Here is a 19549-nt window from a genome sequence, read left to right as displayed (position 1 = left end):
ATTGCAGAGACGGCAACCGGTAAATGGGGTATCGCCCATATGGGTGTAATTGCAGGAGGGATGTTTTAGGGTGTTCAGGGCCAGAAGCCTGTCTCGGGTGTAGGCATGGCAATTCTTGGAAGAAATGGGCATAGTGTCTGGGCCTGGGACCGGACGGGCCCAGACGGGCTTGCCTTTGGCGCGCTGACGGCGCGCCCGCTGCGCGTCCTGGTGATGCACATGATTTTATACAGGGAGAGGGGCTATGGAGGCGTGGCCTGAGGAATTGGGCGTGGTCTGGATAAGTGCCCCAACCAGACTAGCAGGTGAGGGAGAAGTGCGCAAATTATTAAAATCAATTTCACACAAACACAAAGTTTTTAAAAATACAGATTCAAACAGAGCTCCCGGCTGTGCCTCAGGAGTACAGGATCTGGGAAAGGCTAAGCGTCGGCGCTTTAAGTAGTCGCAGGGGGCGTGGCCTGGCAAGTGGGCGTGGCCTGATGAAGTGGGCATGGCCTGAGAGCAGGCTCACTCGCTGATGGCGGTGATGGCGGTTACCTACCCCGTGGCAGCGTTTAGATCGGCTGCACGGGTGTTAAAGGTTCTGGATAAGTGCCCCAACCAGACTAGCAGGTGAGGGAGAAGTGCGCAAATTATTAAAATCAATTTCACACAAAACACAAAGTTTTTAAAAATACAGATTCAAACAGAGCTCCCGGCTGTGCCTCAGGAGTACAGGATCTGGGAAAGGCTAAGCGTCGGCGCTTTAAGTAGTCGCAGGGGGCGTGGCCTGGCAAGTGGGCGTGGCCTGATGAAGTAGGCGTGGCCTGAGAGCAGGCTCGCTCGCTGATGGCGGTTACCTACCCCGTGGCAGCGTTTAGATCGGCTGCACGGGTGTTAAAGGTTCTGGATAAGTGCCCCAACCAGACTAGCAGGTGAGGGAGAAGTGCGCAAATTATTAAAAATCAATTTCACACAAAACACAAAGTTTTTAAAAATACAGATTCAAACAGAGCTCCCGGCTGTGCCTCAGGAGTACAGGATCTGGGAAAGGCTAAGCGTCGGCGCTTTAAGTAGTCGCAGGGGGCGTGGCCTGATGAAGTAGGCGTGGCCTGATGAAGTAGGCGTGGCCTGAGAGCAGGCTCGCTCGCTGATGGCGGTTACCTACCCCGTGGCAGCGTTTAGATCGGCTGCACGGGTGTTAAAGGTTCTGGATAAGTGCCCCAACCAGACTAGCAGGTGAGGGAGAAGTGTGCAAATTATTAAAAATCAATTTCACACAAAACACAAAGTTTTTAAAAATACAGATTCAAACAGAGCTCCCGGCTGTGCCTCGGGAGTACAGGATCTGGGAAAGGCTAAGCATCGGCGCTTTAAGTAGTCGCAGGGGGCGTGGCCTGGCAAGGGGGCGTGGCCTGGCAAGTGGGCGTGGCCTGATGAAGTGGGCGTGGCCTGAGAGCAGGCTCGCTCGGTGATGGCGGTTACCTACCCCGTGGCTCTCAGGCCACGCCCACTTCATCAGGCCACGTCCACTTGCCAGGCCACGCCCCCTGCGACTACTTAAAGCGCCGACGCTTCATCACTGTAGCATTGTCTATCTGGATGGTGCCAAGTTTCCTGGAATTCTGTAGAATCGTATCGTGATCTCTGTAGTTGAGAACACGTAGGATTATAGGTCTGGGGTTGGAGCCCGGAGGGAGGGGTCTCGTGGGCACTCTGTGTGCGCGTTCCACTACGAAGTGGGGCAACAGCGCACCCTCCGGAAGCAGGTCTCTCAGCCAGTCTTCTACTCGTCGAGTGGGGTCCGTCCCTTCCCATTTTTCCGGGATGCCTACCAAACGGATGTTGTTTCTTCGTGCACGCCCTTCTGCATCTTCAGCCCGTTCCTCTAGAAACTCCACTCGGTTAAGCAGGTCTCGGATGTGTTTGTCTGCTTGATTCACTGTGGGCTCCAATGCTGCCACCTCTTCCTCCAAGGTCGCATGGCGATCCTGCAGCTTCTTGTGATCGGCCTTCAGGTGGGTTAGGTCAATCGCCACGCTGTCGATCTTGGTCTCTAGGGAGGTGCGAGTTTGTTGAAGGGATCCTTCCAGTCGTTCCATGACGGCCAGCACATTGTCCAGTTTTGACGTCACCTGTTCGGCGTCCATCCTGGTCGTTGATTTGGGCAGTTTCCCCTTCGTCGACGTGCCTCCGGTGCCAGTCCGTGTTTTCACTCCCCCAGACATGGGCCTGTTGTGGCAGTTATACAGGTCCTCTGCGCAATTGAGGTAGCTCCAAATTCGGCCCCGGGGGGGCGACTGTGTGATCTTCCGAGAGCCTTGCGTTCACTAGCTCAGCTCGGGCCCCTGTGTCACTTCTACGTCCGCGGTAGCGCTTAGCGTGTGTTGTCCCGTGCCCGCTGGGCTGGTCGGGTGTAGGCGCCTCAATACGTGCCCCCACTGTCCGGTGTCTGCCGCTCCTCTCCACCAGTGTAGCGCTCTCGAGGAGCGATGGTTCATTCAGGGGATTCGCTGCGCTTATCTCCCAAAGGGGGTTGTCGCGCCATGTCTGGACTCTCCGTGATCTTCGGCCACTGTCGGAGTGTAAGGAGTGCAAAGGAGGATCGGCCGTTGGGGAGGGAACCTCTCCCGTCGCCAAATACGTGTGGTCCTTGTCTCCAGATCAGGATATAGATTAGGATCATGTATGACCCGGTGTGGCACTGGGGTCGTCGTCCCCCCAACAGTCTGTTATTCAGGGCCCCAATGCCGTCAGTGCCGTGGGGTCTACTCCTGTGTGTCCACGCTCAGCCAGGCGTTGCTTCGGGTTCGCGGCGCCTCCACTTCCAGAGGCCAGTGTTGAATCTGCGCAACTATGGAACCAGCAGGAGTCCCGCTCCTCCGCTGGCCCTATTATCACGCAGGAGGTGGTGTTAGCAATTTAACAGCGTGTCCGGCCTCATAAGCTGCCCAGCCGTCGCCGCGGGGGCCCGCCACTTTCCACCATGCCCCTCGCCCCCACAGCTCTCCCCGAGTGCGGCCACTCGCACCCGCTATCTGGCGGTTGCAGTTTTTCCTGTGTCACAGCGCCGTGGCGGTCTCTCACTGCGTCAGGGCACGGCAGCTGCTCTGCGCCGTATGGCGTCCTGTGTGAAGGCTCTGTTTGGGGGGGATGGGGGGGCGGGGGGTGTTACCTCGTCCTTCTCCGCCGCTGGCGTGGGCCCCGATGGTGTGTTATTCAGGCCGCAGCTCGAGGCCCTCTACGCAGGCAAGAGTCGCCGTCCCCCGCAGTCTAGTATCCCGGGGAGGCAGTGTACGGGTCGGTCGCAGCCTTCCATGCGGTGCGCCACACCCCAGCACAAAGTCCGTTGGTGCGGCAGTGGCGGCGGTCCGCTCCCCGGCGCGTCTGGGCCCTCCCTCCGCGCAGCCAGCAGTGCAGTGTACGGACGCGGCTCACCCTCTCTCACCGTGGCTGCGGCCGCCGCAGGTTCCGGCGCCCTCCGGTGTTTGGGTCTCTCCCGCTCCGTCAATCCTCCGGCCGGGACTCGTAGGGACGCCGTCCCGTTGGGGTGCAGTTGTATAGGGGGGGCTGCCTCAGCAATACCGCTTGCGAGTGGGGGGGAACCTCCTGAGTGTCTTCTTCAGCCGCTGCTGGTTCCGGCGAGGAGTCGTGTAGGCCGCTGTCTTAGGCCTAGCTGCTTGGGCGAAGCCGCGGTCTCGCGTAAGCGGGCCCGCCGGGGCAGCAGCGTCCGGGGCGGCCGCGGTCCTCACATCAGTGCCGGTGCGGGGCCCAACAAGCGATCTGTCCCAAAATTAGGTGTCGGGTGGGTGAGCTTCACCTTCGGCTCCGCCTGTAGTCACAGCCTTCTCAGGATGTCTGTGGCCGGAGAATCTACCCTGCCACGTCTGCCGCCATTGCGCGCCAAACCACGCCCCGTCATTAACCGCTTATTATGCTGACTGTATGTGTGAGATAAGGCTATTAGCATTTGTTCCCCATATTTCTTCCAACACAGAATTCATACCAGATTTCTTTGTCTGTGTTATACCCACCGTCAAGTCTCACACACTGAGAATAGTTTGACAGACAGGGCCAACAAGTGCCAGGTGAGAGAAAAAATGCAAATGTGAGGCCATTTCTTCCCGGAACTTGCCAAGCCGGCAATATCAGAATGGCCATGGTGCTTCCAAGTAACAGCAGATAACTATCCAGTGATCGTGTCATGGCTTAGGATGTATCAACATTCTGTTAACTGCTCTTGTTTCAAGTCGCCTATTAAAACATTGTTTCAGTTGTATGTGCACCTCTTTAAAATGTTTTTCAATATAATAAAACTTATCTTGCTTTTCCTCCCAATTATTTGGAAATTTCTTTTAGTGATGTCCATGCTGTTTGTTTATGGGATGATAAAGGCCCAGCAAAAATACATCAAGCCCTGAAAGAAGACATCCTTGATTTTATAAAGCAGGCTCAAGCTGTAAGTGTTTGACTATTTAAAAAAAACTGTTATAAATGTATTGATTAAGATGTGCTACATGTAGATTTTTTGTGTCGATGCTTTTACTAAAGATGCTTTCACAATCCATAATTCTGAAAAACAAACTTTCCGATATGTTAATATTTTATTGGAGCAAAAAAATTGACTGATTTGGGATGATACCCAGATTTCTTTTTTTTGTAATCATTGATCCTAATTATATAGACTCTTAATCTTCATAGCCCCAATCCTTCCATCAAGAGCGTGATCTTTATTAGGCATCACATTGGTTTGTCAAAAACGTTTTTATATCATCCATTACTTCTCAGAGAGCGTATAAAAAGGTCGTCCTCTGATAAGAGTTCTTGTAGAGAATCATCAATTGGGCCAAGCCTCATATAGACCAATCACCATGGGGGAGGTTGGAGTGGGCTATGTGGGTTAGAATGAGGAACCCTATGAAACAATGTAATGTACATTGAAACTCCTGCATTGGCAGAATGTCAAAGAGCTGCATTTTGACTGGATCACAGATGGTTAATATCTACAGGTCTGTGTCAAGGTCAAGACAGAAGCTGGCCAGGGTCCTGTATTTTGACTCCCAGACAGAGCTGTACATTCCTCACATTCCCTGAAAGGTACCAAGCATGCATCCCGCACAACATGTTAAATGTAAATTGATACTTGTATAGCGCACTACTCACCCGCAAGGGTCTCAAGGCGCTTGTACAAATACCGCTGTGGAACCCATCCTGGCTTTCCCTGTGAGGCGTCCACTCCTGGGCACCCCCAAGGTGGAGGCCAGGCATCCTTAGCGTTGTGGGGGCCGTTGTGGAGATTAAGCAAGCTATTGCCCAGAGTTGCAGAGTGGGACTCTATGATTGGAATAGGCACTGAGGCGAGAATTATCAGGTCCGTGGAATTTTTGAGCCCAAGACCCGCCGAGGCGGGGAATTGAACCCTGGTCCCTGGCTAGACCTCTGCATCAGGGTCTGCCGCTCTAATCATTGAGCCACACTTCTCCACAGTTTACACTGATCAGTGAAGAGCAAAAAACTAGTGAAAAGCAAAAACATGCCCTCCCCACTTTGCAGCTATGTGCGAGCACAGGAATGGAGTCTGTTACACAAGATCGAGTCAATACAGAAAATGAAGTCAATTATGCCAAATGGAGCCAATGGTCAATATATAATTCTTAATATCAGTACACACAGAAAAGACAAGAAAACACGAGTGAAAGAAAGAAACAGAGCAATTTGAAAACTGAGACAAGACACACCAGGGATGGGAAATGGTTTTGTGTCTTCCAATGACCCCTGCAAAGTGCTAGATTAGAGTCTTTGCAATTAAGTTATGATGTTATCCTTCCAGTGCAGTGGTTAATTTGTAAAATAATAAGTTACAAACTTACATCGGGCGGCAGCTTTCACCAGCCCATTTCTCTTGTTAGCGCCGCCTAAAACGGAACCAACTACTACCCATGAAAGTGGGGAAAGGATGTGGTGTAATGGCCAGAGCTGCCGACTTCAGAGCTGGGGAACCCGGTTCAAGTCTCTGCGTCAGCTCAACACCATGTGATTCTGGACAAATCACTTAATCTCCCCGTGCCCACCATAAATGAATGTGTCATTAACTGCTGCTCATTAAAAGTGCGCCAGTGTTGAGCACCGGAAACCACCGGCTCAAATTAAGCACTGTTCCAGTGGGAATTCAGTCAAATGGTAGCTCCAAGCTGTGCTAATTGAGTCCAATGCCCTATCTGTGAGTGACCAAAACCAAATGTAGTGTAGCATTCCGTGCAATAATTACAGTAGTGATGTCCATAGCTGGTCCTTAAACATGTTCTTACCCAAATTTTGGTAAGGTATGAGATGGTGATTGAAGCCATCCCTTATTGCACCTGTGGAATAAATGTTGTTGTAGGTGAGAAAACAGAACCCCCTGTTAATGGAGCCACAGCACAAATTATTTAACTTGAGCACCCTTTAACCCTTTCCGTGCTCCCGTCGGCCAACAGCCGACAGGAGCACTCCCTCCCTGGTGCTGCGAACGACCGTTGGTCGGGGCAGCCCCGCCCACTCTTTAGAACGCCCGCACCGCGGTGTAAATGCCGCCGTGGTTAAGGCGTTAAAATTGACCAATGTAGCAACCTAAGTTTTTTTTCTCAAGGAAAATGTGCAAAAGATTTGATGATAGGTTAATTCTTTAGTACACAATTTAGTTTGACGAAGGCAATTGCCTGCCATTTGATAGTTTAAACCCTAATCCAAAGCGACAATAGTATCACAAGCACATTGGACCCTTTCTTAATATTAAAGGCGTGTTATAGAGAATATTCCCATGCCTGTAGAAACAATGCAAGGTTTTCGAGTTTATCCTTTGAGCCTTTGTGTATGCCATTGACTTAATTTTTAGAGGCAAATGTAGTTATGAAGAAGAGTCCGTTTGCCAATTGCTTTTAACAAGACCTCCCAATTCCATTTTAAGTTTCACATGTAGGGATTATTGTACAAAAGAAAATTGTATGTCTTCATTAGCTTTTATTTTAGAAGTGTGCACTGCCAGTATACACTCAATTTGTTGAGAGAACGCTATGTGTTTATACATATACATTGCTACTTTTTAACTACATGTTCTACTTTTTCAGAGAGTACTAAGTCACCAAGATGACACAGCCTTACTGAAAGCTTATATCGTAGAGTGGCGAAAGTTCTTCACGCAGTGTGATATACTGCCCAAACCTTTTTGTCAACTTGAAATTACATTAATGGGGAAGCAGGGCAGCAACAAGAAATCAAATGTAGAAGACAGTATTGTAAGAAAGGTAAGGAGCAGATATTCTTATAGGTTTTACTTTAACTCTGACCTAATAGTAATTTTAAGATGGCATGCGTGTCTGCAACTCTGTGTGTAGCTATAAATTACAGAAAAATTATTGCCTCTGTTTTCGATTTCAATTTGTTTGTATTATTAGTTGTTTTCATTAAAAAAACATAAAAGAACAACAATGATATATGGTGTGCAGCAGTATGGCATTATCAGTTGAGGAGGTACATGACATTTCCAATTTGTCTGATAAACAATGGTGATTAACCTCATCCCTCTATGGGTCGCAAGAAAAATATAATGCATCTCCAAACATCAAACTGTACATTAATAGCTAATTTTCATACATTGCGTCTGTTTTCTATACAAATTGCTGAAACTTAAATTATGCACTAATTTGGATCAGGGGCTTTGTGTGGTCCCAAACGATGATGACCCCAAATTAGAGATAAACCAAGCCAAATCAAACTTAAACCAGACAGTAGAATCCATGAAGGTCTATTTAAAATGTAGCAGTCTTACAGAAACAAAAATAGCCAGTTCAAATCAAAATGCCATTAAATTCTCAAAATGTAAAATAATGGGAATTCGCATATCGCTCACTCTCTATTCTACTTAAATAGCCAAACCAGCTACAATCTAGCACATGGTAAAATAAGGCAAACATATTCTAGTTTTAGAATCGATAAACAGACTAGTGTGGGGTCTGCTCACTAAAACATTTATGTAGAAGTCTGGCAAGCATCCCAAGAAGAGTATGTTCGATAGTTTTTAAAACCGTTGATCTGTTGTGAAGCAAATGATACATAACACATCTCATTTAAAGTAACGTTTGCTCTAATACTAATTAATAATCCTGTGTTATACCACAAGGGATAGAAAGAAAACAAAGGCACATTTGAAATTACATACACAAGCCCATCTAGCCAGAGGAAATGGCCTTGTAAAGGTAAGGTTGAGTCTGCTCCTTCCTCCAAGAACATCAGGAACACGAAGAAGAATACATTTTAAAGATACAACAAAAACAAGACCACAAATCTGCTTGCATTAATTCTATTTTACAAAATGCTGAAGGGTACATTTTTATCTAGAGCTGTACAGACAGAGAAAGAAGATACCATGTTCATTTGAAAAGGGTGCAATGTAAAACAAAAATTTTGAGTCCTAGTCCTGTCAAATGAACAAGCTTTGTTAGGTTAAATTGAGTTCATTTATATCAATCTGATAGTCTTCTGGCTGCAGATTCCTAACTTTTGAATTTCCCAGACATCCGCTGGATCAGGAAACTTTTGCATGAGCAGTACCCTGCATTCCATCGAGTGGCTCTGTTCAGCTTCATATGACCTCGTTGGCGACATTAACGTCTGTCATGATGTGTGATTATCTATATAGGCGCCACCTAGGCGGGCAAACATCACTTCTTTTCTTTCTGCACCAGTTAAGCGCTGATTCAGGAAAGAGCTACCCCTCAGTCCCTTTTTGACAGCCTTTTTTTGACATTTTGTTTACAAAACCCTTTTCTCGTGTGTCAAGGATGTCATCTAGATGTACAGGGTTCAAGCCGCCTATCACCCTGCCATGTTGGTAACCGACCCCCACCTTGTCTACTTGTGGTGCCTCAAGTGCATCCATGACATGAAGTCCTGCTCAGACTGCCTGGCCATGGTGCTGAAGGCTTGCGGGAGCGATCTTTGAAGCTACTTGCTTCGGTCGGGCAAAACTCCTTGGAGATCCCAGTCCCGTTTGAGGAAAAGAAGGTCGCATGACCTCTCCAGGAGCCCCAAGTACTCTTCCTCTCACTCGAGATCATGTGAACATTGGGGAAGAGGCATAAAAAGAAGTCCAAACTGACTTGGCCTCGTCTGTCCTCTGTCAACGAGATGGGTAAGGAGCATCAACGCTCTAGACACGGTTCTGTGGAGCCAGGTTCGACTCCGAGCCTCCCTCCTTTTCCGGTAGCCTGAGCGAACCTACTCAAATTAAGGAGGATTTGAGTTGGCTGACCCATCCGGGCAGCCTTCAGGGATCGAGGGAGACCCCTCCATGTTCTCCATTGACGGCCCTTGTGCCGGCGGGGTCTTCTGGATCCAATTTTGGATCTGGGTCGATGTGGGAAAGTGGCTCTACATGTACTGGACCAAAGTAAGGTACAGTGTGTATAGAGTCCACAATCCCCAGAGGTATAACAGAGGTTAAAGTCAGGTCTGACCTTACTCTCTGAAGTGGTAGCTTGGTCGAGCAGTAAGGCAGTACCAGAGGACAGTGTAAAGCATTTGTTGTACACACTTAGTCAGCAAAAGGTTTCACACACTCAAGAACTGAACTCTAGGCCAATTGTTTTTATATCCAAAGATATAGTTGTTTTATTTTTAGAACCAAACAGGTATCAAAATATACTTTTCTCGATATGAGTATTCTCATGTATTTACTTTGCAAAGAGGCAATAAACTTTGTAAACACAATAGGTACAATGGTTGCAGTAGGCAACACAATTTAACATTGAGCTCAAAGGCTTTTTCTACATAAATGCAGCTGATTTATTTATTTATTTAAAAAATATATTTTTATTAACATTTTTCAAATATGGTCACATTACAGTATGCAAAAACCACAGTTGATGGACAGAATGCAGAACAATGTCATATATTCACCCCAGTACAGAGATCTGGGCCCAAATCCATCGTTTTTTTGCACTCCACACCACCCCAATGCAGACATGGCCATATGCAAATCAGTCTGACCCTGTGCCTCATGGGAACAGTCCAGCCCGAACTGCCAAGCCATGCCTTCCCTGGACCGGAAACAAGCTTCCGAGGAACGGTTTCTGGCATTCCAGCCGTCTTCAGCCCGGCTTGCTTGAATCCAGTGGTGTGGAGAGCATGGGACTCACGTCTGAGCATACCCATCCCACTCGGGGTGACAAATGCAAAAACCATAGTTGATGGACAGAATGCAGAACAATGTCATACATTCACCCCAGTACAGAGATCTGGGCCCAAATCCATCGTTTTTTTGCACTCCACCCCAGTTCAGACATGGCCATATGCAAATCAGTCTGACCCTGTGCCTCATGGTAACAGTCCAGCCCGAACTGCCAAGCCATGCCTTCCCTGGACCGGAAACAAGCTTCCGAGGACCGGTTTCTGGCATTCTAGCCGTCTTCAGGTGAATGTATGACATTGTTCTGCATTCTGTCCATCAACTGTGGTTTTTGCACATTACAGTATGACATGTAAATGCAAGTACCTGGAGAGTGGGTGGTCGATCAGCAAACATATCGCCTGTATCAGGCAGGAGTACTTGAAGCATAGTCCCCTTGTCCTTACTGCAAAGCGAGTGTGGGAGGGATGTAAAGTTGGGGGGTGAATCCCGTGGAGGATATGTGGATCGTGTCAGCTACTATCTGTCAGTCTGGCTCTGTATTACAAATACATACATGTACATATATAGGCCATCAGAAAAGGGGAATCACGGGGCATAGCAGGGGGTGATAACGCACCTCAGCGTAAGCTCATTGCGCTTGATGACTTAGGGGGACCAAGGGGGAGGGGGGGGGTGGCGGCAGCCGCATGTACGCTCTATTGTGAGATGTGCGTTGTCAGGGTTGTAGGGGCGCTGTGAGGGGTGTCCGGGGTCGTACGTGTGCGCATTTGTTGAAACTGGTGGAGTAACATAGCCCATTCCATTGATATGGGATGCTTCCTCTGCACTCCCGCCTTCTCTTCCCTCAGAGTTCCCTCCTCGGCTTTTGCCCATTTCTGCACCGCCCCCACCCATGCTTCCATTGGGGGCCTTGTCGCTGCCCGCCAGTGCATGGCAATGTTCCGCTTGGCCAAGAGAAGGGATAGAGCTGCGAAGCGCATTTGCACTTTGTGTGTTTGAGGCCTACAAAATATTCCGAGAGACATCGCTTCCCAAGAGTGTAGCTCTGTGAGACCCGTAAGTGTTTGGACTACATCAAGGATGGTGGTCCAGTAGTGTCGTAAGGCGGAGCAGCCCCAGAACATGTATTGGAAGTGTGCATCAGGGGAGTAACACCTGGGGCATTGGAACAATGATTCTGGATAGAACCGCTGGAGGCGCGCTGGAGTCTGGTACGCCCTATGCAAAATGTAGAATTGTATGTTTTTGAAGCGTGAGTTCCTGGACACTTTCTTCTGGAATTCTAACGCTCTCAGCCATTCTCTGTCATGGAACTGTCGCCCACATTCGTCTTCCTAGGTGGCCCGTAGGTCATGCAGTGGTTTGTTTACGAGTTCTCTTATGGCTTTATAGAGCCAGGTGACCAGGTGGCGCCCAACACCCATGTACAGGATGGTGTGAACGACCGTGTGTGTTGCTGGCTCGCCAGCTGTGAGGTCGTTATGAGGGCGAAAGTTGTGTATGAGCTGACGGTGTTAAAAATTGTCCCGGGGGAGGTTATAGTCGTCCATCAGTTGGTCGTAGGGGCGTAATTGCCAGTCCACGAATAGCCCCTCTGCCTCTGTCAGCCCGCAGTCAGTCCAGGCAGGAAGCGTGGCAAGCACGAAATAGGTCTCTCGCTGAGGCCAGCCGGCTAGCGGCAGCCACGGGGAGTAGCATGGGGTCGTTGGCGCCATGCGATGGATTCTTTGCATACAGCGGCGAGCCACTGTCGCCTGCACCGGGTATGTCTGTCGTGGTTTTGGTACCTGGGAGCAACAAGCGGCAGAATTCGGGAGTCGGAATAGGCCCCTGTGCGGTGCGGTTTCCCCTGTGTGTCTACTCGCCGTCCAGTACGACAGCCATTGGAGCTGCGCCGCCAGGAAGTATGACTCGAGGGCCGGCGCACTTAGACCACCCTGTGTAGTGGGAAGTTGCAGTTTGGTGAGAGCTAGCCTGTGTCGACCAGTCCCCCATATGAGTGTCCGGAGGAGTGTGTCGAGTTCACGAAAGAAAGTCTTGGGTGGAATAACCGGTAAGTTGGTAAAGTAGTACAGTAAACTAGGAACGATTATCATCTTGGCTATGGCTACCCGACCGATCGGGGCCAAAGGGAGGTTCTTCCAGAAATCTACCAACGCCCTGATTCCTGCGAATATTGCCTTCATACATGTCTGCAGGGGAGTGATAAAGGCGAACACTGAGGTATCGGGGAGCACCCGCGTTCCACGTCAGGGTCGGCGTGCCCATCTGGATCACTCGCGGCGTAAGGGATTGATGCAGCGGGTATACCGTGGACTTATCCCAATTCACCCGCAACCCGGATGCCCCTGCGAACTCCGTCAGGGTCCTCCATACAGGTGTTTAGTCCATAGTAATGTCTCAGATGTACAGGAGGAGGTCGTCCGCGTAGAGGGACATGCAGTGGATAGTGTCAGCTATGGGTATGCCCTATGTGGTTCCCTCCCAACGCAAACGGATCGCTAGGGGTTCCACTGCTAGGGCAAAGATTAGGGGTGACAGGGGGCAGCCCTGCCTAGTGCACCTCTCTATGCGGAATGGAGATGAGATGTGTCGGACCCGGGATGTGAGGATGGTATACAGAAGACGCGTATATCGGAGGAGAGTAGGACCTATCCCTTCACGTTGTAGGATGGCAAAGAGGTAGGGCCACGTCAAGGTGTCAAAAGCTTTTTCCTGGTCGAGGATTATACAGGCCGCATGGGGGTACAAGTCCTTGACCTGATCCTGGATATGGAATATCCGTTGAATGTTTTGGGCTTGTTCCTGCCGGGGACGAACCCGCATTGTTCCGGGTGGATCAAGGGGCATAGAATTTGTTTGTATCGGTTTGCGAGAAGTTTCCCCAAGATTTTGCAGTCCGTGGATAGAAGCGTTATGGGACGGTAAGATGACAATTGTTGTGGGTCTCGGAGTGGCTTAAGAAACTATACTATGACCGATTTGCGTAGGGAACTTGGGAGCTCACCGCGCTCAAGGGCCTCCGCGAACGTCTGTCAGTCGAGGGATCAATGTGGTAGAAAAAGTAATGAAGTACTCGAGGGGGAGACCGTCCACTCCTTGTGCCTTATGTCGAACTAACGCGGGACCGCGCCCGATATGTCAGCTGCTGTTATTTTTGCAACTAGTGTGGCATTGTCCGCATCCGTGATGTGCGGGATTTGTAGTGGGTCTAGGAAGTGACCTATCGTCTCCTGTCGGAGATGCGGTGGGGTGCAATAGACCGCAGTGTAGTGGTTTTGAAAAGCAGTCAGGATGTCTATTTGGGAGCGTACTAGGTCCCCGGAGGGGGTGATAATCTCAGTGATGGGTTTGGTGTCCGTATCTTGCTTTGCTAACCACGCAAGGAGTGTGCCTGTCTTGTCCCGTTCTTTGTGCATGCGAGTGGCGTAGGCCCTAAAGTTATATTTGCGCAAGTCCGCCAAAGCAGTAGAGTATTGTGTTTTGGCCTCTGCTACTTGGGCCACTGTAGCAGTGTCGGTGTCTTCCTGTTTTGTGAGTGTCGCCAGTTTGCGTTCAGTGTCAATGAGCGTGCGTTCCAGTGTGCGACGCACCCCTACTATTTGTATAATGCATTCTCCCCTAGCCACTACTTAAAAGCATCCCATTCGACTAATCTGGAGGTGGCAGATCCTGCATTGTGAGTGAAATATTCCTGGATGCTTTGCGCATGGTCGTGTCGGAATACCAGGTCCGTCAGACATTCCCTAGGGCGGCGCCAAGTAGGTACCGGAGGGCGGGGAGGTGTCCACTGTACACGCAATATGTGTGCATCATGGTCAGAAAGGACACGTCCCAGATAATCTGTATGCTGGACCTTAGGGATCAGTGACGGGTGCATAAGAATCTATCCAAGCGGACACGTAAGTTGTGGGGAATGGAGTGAAATTAATAAAGTTGTGTTTGAGGATAATGCGCTCTCCACGCGTCTTCTAGCGCCCAGTGATTAACCCAGCTGCGGAAGCGCTCTGTCTGTTTAAGGGCCGGAGAGTGAGCGGGGGTGGGTGCGATCTGTCAAGGGCAGTGTCGTGCGCGCAGTTATATTCACCCCCCAGGATCCACGGGATGGACGTAAATTGGGCCAGAACGCTAGTGAGGGAATCCCAGAACCTGTCTTGTTCAATATTTGGTGCGTATATGCTGCCCAGCAGGATGGGTTGGCCATCTAGTATCCCCTATAACAGGGCGTATCTGCCTTCCTTGTCCACTACTCTATGCGTTTCCATAAAAGGAGTGCCTGGGCGTATCCAAATCAGCGCACCCCATGTGAAAGCTGAGTATGACGTGGCACATATGGTGCCTCGCCACCGGGTCCGCAGTTTGTCAATTTCTGGTGCTGTGATATGAGTCTCCTGTAGGAGTGCAATGTGTGTTTGTTGGCGCTTAATATAGGCATATGTGGCGTATCTCTTGCGTGGTGTGTGGAGACCCCTTGTGTTCAGGGTTAAGATCCTAACGTCTGCGCTTGGCATTGGGAAATCTGAGAATCATGGCCTGCGCCCCGTTGTGTGATGCTGAATGGTGAGGACAGATGTGTCAATAACGGTCTAGCCCTTTGGTATTCACAGATGGTTGACATCTTCACCCACCTAGTTGTGCCGGTAGCTCTGAAAGTTGTGCCCCCATGTGGTGTAGGGTAGAAGGAGATTCGGAAAACAGTACATGTAACTGGGTGGGGAAACTGTCCCAATACCTGGGATGTATCGGCGTATCCGACACGTCCAAACGAGCTCTCATAGAACCTGAGAGTGAACTGTCAATGCGTGGGGGTGGTAGTTCGCGCCTGCGAGGCTGGGTCCGCTGGGGCGTTGGTAGGATCATTGATCGTCGATTGAGGTTGAAGTGGGTCGTTCATCTTGTGGTGTCGGATGGAGGCCACCACTGTTTTGGTGGGGTTTGCTTCCAATTGTCCATCAGGTCAGAGTATTGCTTGGCTTCCTTAGTTTGTTCCTTCAGGATATGGTGTCGTCCGTTAGTGAAATAGCCATATTTGATTGGGTGTGTCCCCTCAATGCCTTCCGGCAGGCCTAGCACGCGGATGTTACAGCGCCTGGAACCTCCCTCCAAATCGTCAATGCGCTCCTCCACTGTAGTCAGGCGCCCCAGTACTGCTCGGATCGTTTATTGTGTGCAGTAAGAGCGGGTTGTAGGCCTGCGAGGGATTTTTGAATTTGAATTTTTAAGAATTTATAAAGCGCTCGTACACAGTGCAGTTTTATGGCGCTAGAGGAGTTACCTGAGCAAGAGGAGATGGGGAGGGTTATAGGCCGAACGCCTGTTGGAACAGGAGGGTTTTAAGGGCGCTGCGAAACTCCATATAGGAGGACGAGGTTCTGATGTGGAGCGGGAGGGAGTTCCAAAAAGTGGGTGCATGGACCGAGAATTTCTGGCCTCCGGATCTAGATTTCTTGAAGCGGGGGATTACTAGTAAAGATTTGGTGGAGGGACAGTAGTTAGTAATAGCGAAATTGATAAAGGCAGGGGCGGTGCCCATTCGAGCTAGGAAGGTGAGACAGCCGATTTTGAATAGGGCCCTATGTTTGACGGGGAGCCAATGGAGAGAGATGAGGAGGGGAGAGGAGTGTTGAAATTTGGACAGGCCATGTACCAGGCGGGCTGCCTGGTTCTGCACTAGCTGAAGGCGTTGGAGTGCGTAAGCGGGGGCACCATTGTAGATGATGTTCCCATAATCTATTTTGGATAGGACCATGGCCATTACTATTAATTTGAGTGCAGAAAAGGAAAAAAAACGTGAGACTTTCCTGATGGTGCGAAGGGTAAAAAAACAGGAAGATCCTACCGAACTAATATGGGAGTGCAAGGCCAATTGGTGATTAAGAGTGATGCCGAGAGTCTTAACAGAATGAGAGGGGGTGGGGGGAGACCGAGGGAGGGGGGCCAGAAGGAGGGGGACCATGGATTGGCACTGCCTCCAGTCAGGATCAGCTCAGTTTTATCCGGGTTGAGTTTAAGATGGTTGGCATTCATCCAATCCCGGATAAATAGCATAACCGACTGGAAGGCAGTGACACCAGAGGAAGGAGAGGCAAAATTAAAGATGAGTTGGAGGTCATCAGCGTAGTTATAGACTGTGACCTCCATCTGCTGAAGTGCGAAAATGAGGGGGAAAATGTAAAGATTGAATAAGAGGGTGGATAGAGAAGAACCCTGGGGGACACCACATTGCACCTTGTGGGGTGGGGCGGAGAATTCGGCCAGGTGGACGGCCTGGGTACGGTCAGCAAGGAAGGAGCCAATCCAGGTCAATGCTTGCCCTCCTATGCCTGCCGCCTTGACACGGAACAAAAGAATGGAATGGTCCACCGTGTCAAAAGCGGCGGACAGATCTAGGAGAACAAGAGCCTGGGGAATATTAGTGTCGAGCCCCTCCCTAAGTTGGTCCATGACCGAAATAACCACCTTCTCGGTGGAATGGCGGTGGCGAAAGCCCGCCTGGCAGGGTGCGAGGTAGTTGCTGTCCTCATTAAAGGTGCTGAGTACCTGGGTGGCGTGGGACTCAGCTACCTTTCCAAGGTAAGGGAGAATGGAGATCGGGCGATAATTTGCCAGGGAGGAGGGATCGGCCCCCGGTTTTTTTAAGATGGGGAGGATTATGGCATTCTTGAAGATATCAGTGACGAAATTGTTCGTATAGCAGTCATTGAGAAGAGTGAGAGCAGGGGAGGGACATTTGAGAAAGATCTGGCGCAGAATGCGGGCTGGACAGATGTCAGCTGGATAGCCCGACTTGATACGACGGAGTAAAGGGGGCAGAGATTCACTGGTGAGGGCAGGGATAACCGTGAGCGACAGAGAGTTGACAGGGGGCTGGGGGTGGGAGAAAGTGGGAGGAGGGGGGGGATATTGGCTTTGATGCGGTCGATTTTATCAATAAAAAATTCATTGAGTGAGTCGCACAAAGCTTGGGAGGGGGGGATCTTGGGATGGGTTCTGTCAGAAGATGCCAGCTCGTGGACGGTGGCGAAGATCTCACGCGGCTGGCTTTCCGCAGCGAGAGTGCGATTAGAAAAATAGTCAGATTTGGCTGCCAAGATGGATTGTTTATAATCGTTAAGGGTGGAAATGTAGTGTTTTTTGCGAGTTGGGCAATATGCTCTACGCCATGCTCGTTCAGCCTGGCGGAGCACAAGTTTTTTTGCTTTAAGAGCAGGGTTAAACCACTTGTTGGCATTGTGAGTGCGGTTGATGGTAATCCGCCTCAGAGGAGCCACTGGGTCACAGGCTGAGGTGAGCCAGTGGTCAAGGGTGGTGGTCTGAGAGTGCGTGGTCAGCCCCGATAGATCCGGGCAGGAGGCGACTAGCGAGTTGCACAAGAATGGAATATCAACTCTGTTCCAATTTCTTACCCGGGTGTTCTTAGGTCGGGGAGGAGTAATTTTTTGGCTCTGAACCAAGGAGAAAGCAATTATGTGGTGATCTGACCAGGAGCAAGGCGAGATGATAGGGGTGGTCAGCGGGATGTTTAGGGTCCAGATCTGGTCCAGGGTGTGGCCCCGGTTGTGAGTGGGACCTTGGACATGCTGGGTGAAGTTGAGACTAAGCAGTAGTTCCGTGAAGTTCTTGGATTTCGTGTCCTCGGCAGGGTCGGTAGGCCAGAAGTTAAAGTCTCCCAGCACGAGAACGGAAGCGCTATTGACTACAAGGGTCGCGAGGGAGTCCTGAAGGGCAGAAAGAAATCCCGAGGAGGATTGAGGAGGTCGATAGATCAATACACAGGTGATTGGGATGTTAAGGGAGGTGGAGCGAACTACCAGGCAATCTGCTACGGGTAGCATGGGCGCCACCAGGGCCTGGAAGTGAAGTCCCTTGCGAGCAATCAGAGCGACTCCACCGCCTGCTCTCTCCTCAAGACGATCTACGTGGAACATGGAGTAGAGAGGAGGGAGGGCCGCCAGGATACCAGGAAGGGAGTCCGGGCGATACCACGTTTCAGTCAGAAATAATAGATCAGGGGATTCGGAATCCAGAAGGTCGAATATTTCGTATTGGTGCTTAACAGCTGACCGCATGTTCAGGAGGCGAGCGGTGATGGGAGGTGGTGAGAGGGCGGGTATTGAAGGTTTATAGGAAGCTATGCCGAGATGTTGGGCATAGGAAAGTGTGGCGGGATCTAGCGATCGGTGGTTGTTTAGGGCATGGAGTTGTGCCGGAACATATGTGAGGGATTGTGGATAACGGCATGCCCCTAGCCCCGGTCGGTCGCGGACGGGCGCAGACGGGCTTGCCTTAGGCGCGCAAACGGCGCGCCCGTTGCGCTCGTCCGCTGCGCGTCCGGTGTATGCACATTTTTTGTGGTGTGATGGGGTGTGACCTGAGTAGGTGGGCGTGGCCTCAGTGTTCCACGAAGATGGCGGCAATTATGAAGATTTCCCTACGTCAGCGCTAAGGTCCGCTGCGTGGGTGTGCGCGGGGAGATTGGCAGGTGAGGTTAAAATACACAATATTACAAGGTTAAAAAGAAATGCACAACAAGCGATTCTCCCGGCTTCCGCCTCAGGAGATAACAGTCCTCTGGGCGCGTTAGCAGTCAGCGCGCCTTTTGTACTGAAAGCGGGGGGCGTGGCCTGAGTAGGTGGGCGTGGCCTCAGCGTTCCACGAAGATGGCAACATTATGAAGATTTCCCTACGTCAGCGCTAAGGTCCGCTGCGTGGGTGTGCGCGGGGAGAGTGGCAGGTGAGGTTAAAATACACAATATTACAAGGTTAAAAAGAAATGCACAACAAGCGATTCTCCCGGCTTCCGCCTCAGGAGAAAACAGTCCTTCCCTCACCTTATCCGCAAGCTTCCGGTGGTCATCCCGGATCAGGCTTATGTCCGTAGTCGGGGTACCCAGGCGTTCCTCCATGGAGGCCCGAGAGAGTTCAATCGCCGCCAGACTTGGTCAAGTTTGTCCGAGATGGTTGGGTCTGGCCGGGTCGTGGGCGCTTTGGTTAGCGTGCTGGTGCGAGGCTGTTTTTCCGGCGCTGTTTCTGGGACCAATGTCTGCTGCGTGTTCCTTGGTTCCCCATGCTGCCAGGTTGGGTGTTCAGTTTCTCGCCTGGTGGTGCAAGCAGTGGGGAGTGAGTCAGATCAGAATGCCCACGCGAGTCCGCCGCCCTGTTTGTAGATCGCTTGGAATAGGGGGCGTAGTGCGTTCGCAGGTCGCCTGCGCCCCAGTGGGGCCTGTCCTGTCGCACCGCCAGTCATATTAGCAGTTAGGCCCCCGTGTGGTATTTGTCCCTCGCGGCAGGTGTCGTCCTTCTTTCTCTTTTGTGGGCTCGCCGCGATCGTCGTATCTGCGGTCTGGGGAGCTGCAGGGGGAGGTGAGCTCTGATGCCCCCCTGGTGGTCCAATCTGTA

The 19549-nt window shown here is 50.6% G+C and overlaps 1 protein-coding gene across 1 annotated transcript in view; it reads left to right on the top strand.

Moving 5' to 3' along the window:
• CUL5 (cullin 5) overlaps positions 1-19549 on the top strand; it is a 787955-nt gene that overhangs the window by 120054 nt on the left and 648352 nt on the right. The window contains exons 3-4 of the mRNA XM_086935237.1: positions 4342-4441; positions 7089-7265. Coding sequence (XP_086791363.1) covers positions 4342-4441; positions 7089-7265 — 277 coding nt within the window. The remainder of the gene's footprint in view (positions 1-4341; positions 4442-7088; positions 7266-19549) is intronic.

The sequence above is a fragment of the Lissotriton vulgaris genome, chromosome 8 (genome assembly GCF_964263255.1).
Source record: "Lissotriton vulgaris chromosome 8, aLisVul1.2, whole genome shotgun sequence".
Classification (NCBI taxonomy): domain Eukaryota; kingdom Metazoa; phylum Chordata; class Amphibia; order Caudata; family Salamandridae; genus Lissotriton; species Lissotriton vulgaris.
Note: the sequence above shows the minus strand (reverse complement) of the source record. Positions and strands in the feature narration are given on the sequence as shown.